Source organism: Polyodon spathula, chromosome 2, assembly GCF_017654505.1.
Source record: "Polyodon spathula isolate WHYD16114869_AA chromosome 2, ASM1765450v1, whole genome shotgun sequence".
NCBI lineage: Eukaryota > Metazoa > Chordata > Actinopteri > Acipenseriformes > Polyodontidae > Polyodon > Polyodon spathula.
In genome coordinates, this window is record NC_054535.1 from 105,716,822 (window position 1) to 105,726,358 (window position 9,537).

Consider the following 9,537-nt stretch of genomic DNA (forward strand, 5'->3'; position numbering starts at 1 on the left):
CTTTCTGGAAATCAAAATAAACCACGTCATATGCTTTGCAACTAATCATTATCAATGTTTCATCCTCAAAAAAATGAAGCAGGTTAGTTAGACATAATCTCCCTTTCCTAAAACCATGCTGACTGTCTCCCAGGATACTGTTACCATATAGGTAATTTTCCATTTTGGATCTTATTATAGTTTCCATAAGTTTACATATAATAGAAGTCAGGCTTATTGGTCTGTAGTTATCTGGTTCGGTTTTGTTTCCCTTTTTGTGGATCGGTATTACGTTTGCAATTCTCCAGTCTGTCGGTACCACCCCTGTGTCAAGAGACTGTTGCATGATCTTGGGTAACGGTTTGTACATAACTTATTTTCATTGCATGCAATGATGCAATCTTGGACTGCAATGCAAAGCAAGAGATGCTGAAAGATTTTCCTGCTGCTTTATAACATAGTTGTACTTGCTTTAATCCCACCTCACTGTGTTCGTCTGTACAGTATTACCACTATTTTCAATACGGTATGGTGCTTACAGCCATACTTACCAATGGAAAGCTGACAGCCCTCAACAAAATGTATTCATCACATCTTTATATGAAGGGTCTTTATTTCTGAAAGCTATAGCCAATCTGGACCCCCACCCCCCCCCAGTCATGGGTTTAATTAATTTCTATTTTTTAACAGGTAAAACACCTGTTCATTTTACAAAGCAACTATGTGATATACGTCAAGTTCTCTTCAGCGCTCTCAAGGTGTTTTGTTTTTTGTTTTGCAATCTTAGTTTTTTCTCCTTTCAAAAAACAGGAGATAATTAAAGACTGCAGTAAACACTTTGCACTTTGTTAATAAGGCTTGATATCATGTGATCTCTTACCGCGGTTGCTGAAAGCTGCTGGCTTCCTGCACAAAACCCATCTCCCTGCAGGCGCCCCTCATCCAGATCATCCGACTGGCAAACCTGCAGAGCAAACACATGCCTGACTCTCAGCACTACTCCTTCCCATCTTGATGTCCCTTAGAAAAGGCTTCACAGGACACCTGATCCTTCTCACTCAGACACAACTGTTTATGCAGGCAACGTAGCAAAGAGCAAAAAGTTAATTCTGGGGGGGTTTGAGTTCTTGTACATTCACAAGGTTTAGTTTTATAGTATATATTTCTCAAGAATAATAACACAAACCATTAAAAGTGCCCGTCCTTTCTTTCCTTTTTAAAAGATCAGACTCCCAGAAGCATCGTGCATTGCCTCGTCATCCCAGGAACCTAGAGCTGCTTTTCACATGGCAATGACATTCCTTTACATGACCTTTTCAACTAGGAACGCAACACTGCAGAATCTGCAGTCGTCAATAATTATTCTTCACTAATACAAAACAAATTTAATTCATCATTTGTTTTCTAATTAGTACATATTAGGTATGGTTTGCTGGAATTATTACGTTAGCTCAATGTGCTTTAAAAGCCCTTTAACTGCTTGTGCAAAGCAGCCTTTCTATAGCTGTGAAGCACTTACAGTGTGGTCGTTTTGAACAGAACTACCAGCCCTGCAGTTATTACTGGCTAGTTCTATACCGCTTTCTCCTTGCAAAAACAGTGCTCACTTCCATAGTACTGGTCACCTTGGACAGTCTGTGACATTGCTAAGTTATCAATAAGGTGTAAAAGAAGGATAATCTTGCTTACATTGGTTAGGCTTTCCCAGAGGTCTTCGTTGCGGGTGTTCTCGTAACTATAGCGACGCAGGTAACGGATAATGCCGATTTTGAAAGCATCTGCAGTCAGGAAGTCTCTTAACATATTTAATATGCAAGCGCCCTGGATCAAAACAAATAAAATGATATTAAAACATGTGAGAAACTCTTCAGCGTTAAAGCCTGTCCACGGACTAGAAGATGAACTCCAGAAACTCCATGGGGGCAAAGTGAAAGAGGAATTCTAGAATGGTTTGTGAAACTCCATGGGGGCAAAGTGAAAGAGAAATTCTAGAATGGTTTGTGAAACTCCATGGGGGCAAAGTGAAAGAGGAATTCTAGAATGGTTTGTGAAACTCCATGGGGGCAAAGTGAAAGAGGAATTCTAGAATGGTTTGTGAAACTCCATGGGGGCAAAGTGAAAGAGGAATTCTAGAATGGTTTGTGAAACTCCATGGGGGCAAAGTGAAAGAGAAATTCTAGAATGGTTTGTGAAACTCCATGGGGGCAAAGTGAAAGAGAAATTCTAGAATGGTTTGTGAAACTCCATGGGGGCAAAGTGAAAGAGGAATTCTAGAATGGTTTGTGAAACTCCATGGGGGCAAAGTGAAAGAGGAATTCCAGAATGGTTTGTAGAATAGACATGTGGAAAAATTTGAAAAAAGTATGTACAAAGTATGTATCGTTACAGTTTGTGGACAAAACAGTCCCTTTTCAGTGGGTAATATGAACAATAAGATTCCAAATGTTGTGACAATGGGATCTGTTCAGTGAATCTAAAAGATACAGAGACACGCACTGCTTGATGTTAGATTTAAGGAAAAGTTAAAAAAGGCTCTTCTTTAATGATCTAGTGGTAATGTCAAGATCCACCACAGTTAAGATCAATTGAACAGACTCTATCATTAATACGATTCGAAGCTTCTTATTCTACCTTTTCATAGGACACATCATCGAACATCTCCTGGATCTGGGCAGGGTTCTGCACTGGAGTGGAGATGGGGTGGGAGGAGCTCAGAGCGTCCACCTCCATGGCATTGAAGCACTGTCCCAGGAAGTAATCCTCCTGCAGAGGACAGAACGACACTGTCAGCCAGAGTGTAATGCGCTGGCATCTCAATACATTGAATTAAACGGAAAGGCAAGGGTTGGATACGAGCTGCAAACCACACGGTTCAAAGACGAACGTCTTACCATTCAACTGAAAAGCAAGCTCTATATTGAGAGGGAAGAATGGATCTTATGCTGATGTCAGTATTATTAACTGATCAGCCGCTAGGAGGAGATTCATTACAACAGACCTTCCTCTCTCAGGGTTACCAGTATCAACATGACCCACAAACACAGACTAGAGGCAAACGGATAGACCAGAGCCAACACGTACCTCCAGATTCCTATCCTCTCAATCTTAGTGTTAAAGAGTGTCCTTACCAAGGGTTCTTGAGAATGGTTAAGCATTTTCCACTCACCACCTGCAGCTCTGGATTGGTGATGTTGACAGACACATACTCCATGAACTTGGCGAAGCCTTCGTTCAGCCACAAGTCATTCCACCACTCCATGGTGACCAGGTTACCAAACCACTGCGAGAGATGAGAGGCGAGAGGCTTGGATTAGAACTCGCTCAACACACACCTGAAGCACAGCTCACCACACAGCATACAGAATCTGGTTTAAACTCTTTCAAATGATTCACTTTACGAACATTTGTGTTGTCCACAACCAAGGCCAGAGTGCTCTCTTTGCGAGTTACAGAGTACATAGCCTAATTAGATATTAAATACATTTGCGTATCAAATTAAGAGGGAGCACAATACTGCAAAGACCACAGACAGAGGGCGGGAGGTGGATAGGGCAGTTTTTGTGACAATAGGTCCGACAGGCCGAGTTGCCTGGGGGTCGTTTAGATAACTTGTCAAAATCACAGTTCTTATAACTATTAGAAACAAATCGTTTAAACCCTTTTCAAACCCATTAAAATGGGATATTCAAAATAAACCGTATTGAGCTCAAGAGCCATCTGTTGGACAGCCCTTTTGAAAGTGGGGCCTGAGGCCTCAAACAGCCCTGTTTGGGACCAGGAGCCAGGATATGTTCACAGCCATCCTGGGAAATGCATTCCAGAGAGAAGCAGTCCAGTCAGTTTGTGATTGAAGCAGCTGTGAATCAGAGCTGAATTAGCGCATGCCTTTGCCCTCTGCTCTGCAGAAGCGAGCCCCTGCTACCTGGTGTGCCAGCTCGTGAGCGATGATCATGGTGATGCCCAGCTTCTCTGAGGCCGAGGAGGTTTTTGGGTTGAACAGGAGGGCCGATTCCCGGTAGGTTGTCAGGCCCCAGTTCTCCATCGCTCCGGACTGGAAATCAGGAATAGCAGCCAGGTCTGCAAAAGGAATAAAAAGCAAGAAAAAGCCTTCAAACAATAGGAACAATCCAACCAAACTACAATGAACACTCATTACGCTGAGTCAATTGTGGTCCTCCCAGGCTTTTTACCTTTGTACTGTAAGATCTTTATTTGAATAATTCACCAAGATGCAGGATCTTGTTTGCATGAACACCCAGTCCTCGGCTCATAGAGATAGTGGGAATATCACAGTCATTAACACACAGTATCTTACCTTGTTTCGGAAGCGGGTATGGGATTTTAAAATAGTCTTCATAGAAGTCAAGGAGTTTAGCTGCAGCTTCTAAAGCAAAATGTGCTTGATCTATCTTATCCGGCACAGCATAGACGGAGATCTGTCACAAAGTGGTAACGACAATGGTTACAAGAACAGTGGATGCATTTGCTCAAACACGGCCATGGCGGAAATGCATTGTCTTGTATTAACAGTATCTTCAAATATGTTTTTATCTTGCATCTCGCTCTCAAACTGCAGACTGCGATTGATAGAGCTTGCTTGTGTTTGTGATTGACAGGCCTTACTGAGCACAGTATACACAGTGTTTCAGAAATCCCAGAACAGAGAGCTGTATCAACATGGTTGTTGGGTGTGTTTTTGTGGCAGTGTGAATTGTAAAGTTTATCTGTTTATGAGGGAGATCTGGTTATAAACCCCAGAGCTGGAATATGGTCTAGTGGAGACAGGGGACCTCCAGCAGCATGGCCACTCAGATACACTTTAGATGCCACCTTTCCCAATCCATCCATAATAGTAGTCTCCAGGGGGCGGATTTTCAAAACTGGATAAAAATTATCTCGATTTTGTAATCCTATATTTTGTGATCGAGATTACTTAAAAAAAAAAAAAAAGATATTGTAATCATCATTATTTGTAATCTGGATAAATGTAATCCAGCAGTGACACTTTCTGAAAAAAACTGATCAATCCAGATAAAAGTAATCTCAATCACTAAATATAGGATTACAGAATCCGGATCACTTTTATCCAGATTACAAGTTTTGAAAAACTGTCCCCAGGTGTTCATTGAAGAGAAGATCCATAACAGGACTTTTATGCAAATTTAGTGACCATCCACAATGCAATTTGCTGCCTGATCATCAAAGCTATATTGCATAATACATGTTTTAACAGACCAAACAAGAAATTGCACCATCTTCCAAACAAAAGAGCATCCACAGAACCACCAATGTTCTGGGACTAACATCCAGCACAGTAAGTATAGTTGTTATTCAGTGATAATAACTTTGGATAGAGAAATAGCGAAAGATTCAAAAAAGCAAAATGAACCTGTAGATGAGGAACCATCTCTCACTTAAACATTCAACCCAAACATTCTCACTTTGCTGTGTCTGCACTTTGCTGCATGCATGCTACACATTTACCTTAACTCCGTTATTGCTCATCTTGCTGACCGATACGAAATCGGACACGATAAACGCCACCAGGTAGGTGCTCATCTTCACACTCACGTCGAAGTGATCCTCCAGCAGCCCGCCGCCCAGGGCCTCAGACTTCACCTGTAGGGAGGAACACAAGCAGAGCTGAATACAGGAGGGGTTAGGGCAGCAACTCAACTAGGAGCCCCTGGGAGTCTCTGGCTAGGCAAGTCCAACAATGCAGACAGCTGGAAGGTTACAACATTGCTAAAACACCATCAGGGCTAAATCTCTAGTGCAAATGGGAGTTGTAAGTGGTGGAGTAAGGTTTGTTTTCTCCCGTTTTCAAGTTTAAAAGAAGAAACTGCTGCACTGTCTGTACCAGGGGCATGTTTGACAAGGCGATGTGCTTGGCCTCTCTTCGGATCTTGATGGAAAAGTTGGCTTTGAAAGCAGGCTCATCAAAGCAGGGAAATGCCAGGCGGGCAGCCGTGGGTTCAAACTGGGTTGAGGCCAGAACTCTGTAACACACAAGGTAGTCATTAGTTCACTATTAGATTACCTAGACGAAACCAAGTTGGAATAAGACTCCCACTGGAGAGCGGTTTGAGACATTACAGGTTTTACTGCAACATTAATTGGGCTTATCTGAGATGTTCCTCTATGGTTTGCCTATTTATCATAATGTTATGTCCTCGCAAAATAAACTTTTTATTCACAAATATCCTATTCACACTACTTATACACCATATAATGTGCAATTCTCACGTTTTGAAACTGGAATGGGAATGAAGCGAATTGCAATTACGTGTAACGTAAGTTCAGTTTGGGAGGAAGTACTAACACCCACACATATGTTATGTCATCTCTCAGTCAATCGTAAAAGGTATAAATCGACCTGTCACTCATCCCTCTTTTTGTTTTATTGATTCCCATTCTTCCACCTCCTCCTATCGCCACTTTTATCAACTCCCCCATGGTCAAATGTCTCATCCTGTACCATACTCCACAATCATCAAATAAACACCATTAATTCATGGGTGTCGTGGGGGTTTGTACTGAACTAACGTAAGGTTAGGGTTAACTGGAAATCCAGTTACACCAGGGTAAGATTCTGCCAGTTTACCTGACTTCTCCTTCTCGTGTTCGATAGGTGCTTTTATAAAAGCCGTGGAAGCTCTCGGACAGGTTCGCCACATAATCAATGGAAATCACATACAGCCTGTCGGTAACCAGAGGCGTGTCTGAAAGCAGCGCCACTTGCTCGTACGCAGGGTATTCCAACACCTGCAGCGGACTGCTCCCACCCCTTCCCTGCTGAACGGCTGCCTTGGAGATGTGTAGATGTTTGCTGTGCAGGACAACGAAGCCGGTATCCTCTTTGACCTGAACGGTGATCCTCACTGAGCCGGTGAAGTCCAGCGTGGTGAGATTGGGGTGGATCAGGAGGTCGTAGCGAAGGGGACTGACAGAGCTGGGAAGTCTCATCTTGTTCCAGGGGAAAGGCTGTCCATTGGTGGCTACAAGAGAGATGGTGTCACTGCTACTCTCTTCACCCTGTCCTGTGCTTACCGAGCACTGGGCTGTTAGAGCAACAAGCAGAGCTGCTGCCAGTAAGTGATGCCTCAGTGAGGTTCCCCGCAGGCTGGACTGCATGCTTCAATACAGCTAGGTCCAAGGATCTGGAAATAAAGTACAAGATGTGAGTAAGTGATTTGTTTTAAGAGACAGACTGATGCATGTAACCAGAACAGTCACATGGTTAGTGCACTGTGCATGTCTAGTTCATCAGTTGATATTTGATAAATGAACTTCTCTTTTTTTTTTAGCACATACCGGATTGTTTATAGTAATGAAAGTGGTATTTAATTTGTTCTATGGTATTTTTTCACCTGATGAGTCTTGTAGTTGGTATCATTGTCCACAAGACTGACTTTAAGTGCTTTTTTTAATGTGTACACTGATGGGGACACAAAACAATGCCCATAAACAGTATGCACTGTACTTTGATCCAAAACATTGATATATAAAGAAAATTGGTCAAATGCACAAAGAACCAATGAGAGTGGACCGAGTGAAACAGGCTGATTTACCAGCTTCTGATTTTGGAGGACTAGGTTGAACCAGGCTCAGGAAACGTGGACGTTAGTTCACAACACTAACACTGCACAACTGTCTCCAGTGTGCTTGAGGGAAGGCCAGTGCCATGGTGTGAAACTCCAGCTTGTCCTGGGATTCAGAGCCCTGTATTCAGTATATGATGCAGTTATGATGCAGTTATTAGGAGCCAGGAGTTAGATGTTATATACAGTCTTCCTTCTATATAACTGCACGTACAACTCCTACTACTAACCCTGCAGACTCAGGTATGACTGATTAATGCTGTGATCGGTAGTGAGCTGAGTGTTAACATGTCATCTTATCTCTGATCTGTTCATTTTCTTCATCTTGTAAAGCCTAACACTATAGAGCAGCGTTGCCTTCATGTTGGTCTGCACCTATTCCAGTCCCTCTCGCTGTCTTTTGCTGGGTCACTCCGGGGCAGATGAATAGAGCTCATTCTTTTTACCTGGATGGTAATGCACTGGGCGCTGTTAAAACCTGCAGAGATCAGGGAAAGGACTGCGCTACAGTGTTGTACCCTCAGAGATGTTTCTCATTCAAAATTAAAAAATAAAGGTATGTTGCAAATTAATTATAATGATGTCAATCATGGGATGACAATGCATAATAGTGTAACCTTTTAGTCACTTCAGCATTGCAGCCTGACGGTAATAACTATACTGTACCGCACTGCTTGGCTACCTGAGAGAGATAATCCAGGTGATCCCACACCACACTGATGTATGGAGAGTGGACAAACTGTCGGGTATTTGTATAGTATTATGATTACAATGTATCTGTAACAAATAAAAACAGTCTGCACTGGTGTAAACACAGCTATGCAGACCAATTGTTGAATCTTATCACAGACCGAGAACCCTCAGCCCCCATCAAATATTAAATACAACCTAACGGTGTTTCTGATTCGGATAAACGGCGTCGTAGAAAATACAATAATAAATAAGATTGCGTTTGACGCCAGTACAGTACCGACTGTTGTACTTCAGGAAGTACTGAAAAATAAACGTCATTTATTCCTGCTGGTTGCATATCGTTCACGGAACACACTATAAAGCGAATAAAATGCATCCATTTAACAAGAATAAATCGTTACTAACACCTGCTACTATAACTGTTTCTCTCTGCAATGACGAGGCAAAGACCACTTTCGCTTCACGTGTTGTTTGTTCCCGTCACTTCATTTAAACAAAGCATAGGTAGTGACAACGATAAGTAGTGTTGGTCATTAACGAGGCTATGCGCGTTGTTGATGCCTAGTTTAATTAAACTTACCGAACCTTTCACCACAGAACACACACCTTGCAGAACGATCCGATCACTAGAAGAATAAGCGTGCACTATGCAGAAATGAAAGACGCTTTGTCTTCCGCTTTCAAACGCATTTTATGAAACTGAAAATAAAACTAAAACGCAGTCTGACTAGTGCAGACAACAGCAATGTGAAACAAATCCGTGTTTTATTTATTTATTTAAGTTTTTATTTATTCGATGTGCTGAAATGCTTGTAACATACAAACCTGTGTTTTCCTGAGGGTTGCAATATAATAATACTGCCAGCTAATTTCAGCAGTCTTAACCCGTGAGAACTATTTGATACAGGAAGTGATGCTGTTTCAGTACTTGCTAGAGGTGCGCTGCGGCTGTATTGCCACTAGGGGCGCTGTGTAAGTGAAAGACCTTAACAAAGTCCAGGCTTAGTGAGCACGGCCTGGCCTTCGAGACTGGTCGACATGGCTGCCCAAAGAGGACAGGCTGTGTGCTCACTGTCCTCTCAACCAGATTGAGACAGTCTTACACTTTCATGTGCAGTCCATTAAGGGAAGCCCTGTAAACTGTGTTGAGGCTGTAGCTCTGAGTGGCTGCTTGGCGGGCCCGCAGAGTAAAAAGAATCAGCGCAGGGGTGGTAGCGGTGAGCTGATCCTAAAAATACCGTAGCGATCCTGGGTCTGTGCTGTA

General features: G+C 42.5%; 1 protein-coding gene across 4 annotated transcripts in view; it reads right to left on the reverse strand.

Moving 5' to 3' along the window:
* erap1b (endoplasmic reticulum aminopeptidase 1b) overlaps window positions 1–9,144 on the reverse strand; it is a 16,443-nt gene extending 7,299 nt beyond the window's left edge. The window contains exons 1-10 of one of the 4 annotated variants that reach the window (XM_041238336.1): window positions 9,099–9,144; window positions 6,584–7,139; window positions 5,840–5,978; window positions 5,464–5,598; window positions 4,295–4,415; window positions 3,902–4,056; window positions 3,146–3,259; window positions 2,611–2,742; window positions 1,669–1,800; window positions 860–943 (exon numbers count right to left, since the gene is read on the reverse strand). In XM_041238336.1, the coding sequence (XP_041094270.1) occupies window positions 860–943; window positions 1,669–1,800; window positions 2,611–2,742; window positions 3,146–3,259; window positions 3,902–4,056; window positions 4,295–4,415; window positions 5,464–5,598; window positions 5,840–5,978; window positions 6,584–7,113 (1,542 nt within the window). In that variant the 5' untranslated portion in view covers window positions 7,114–7,139; window positions 9,099–9,144. Of the gene's footprint in view, window positions 1–859; window positions 944–1,668; window positions 1,801–2,610; window positions 2,743–3,145; window positions 3,260–3,901; window positions 4,057–4,294; window positions 4,416–5,463; window positions 5,599–5,839; window positions 5,979–6,583; window positions 7,140–7,550; window positions 7,571–8,853; window positions 8,957–9,098 lie in introns of those variants that run through there. The other 3 variants (XM_041238318.1, XM_041238327.1, XM_041238345.1) reach the window with 3 other exon arrangements.
* Between the last annotated feature and the right edge of the window lie 393 nt (window positions 9,145–9,537).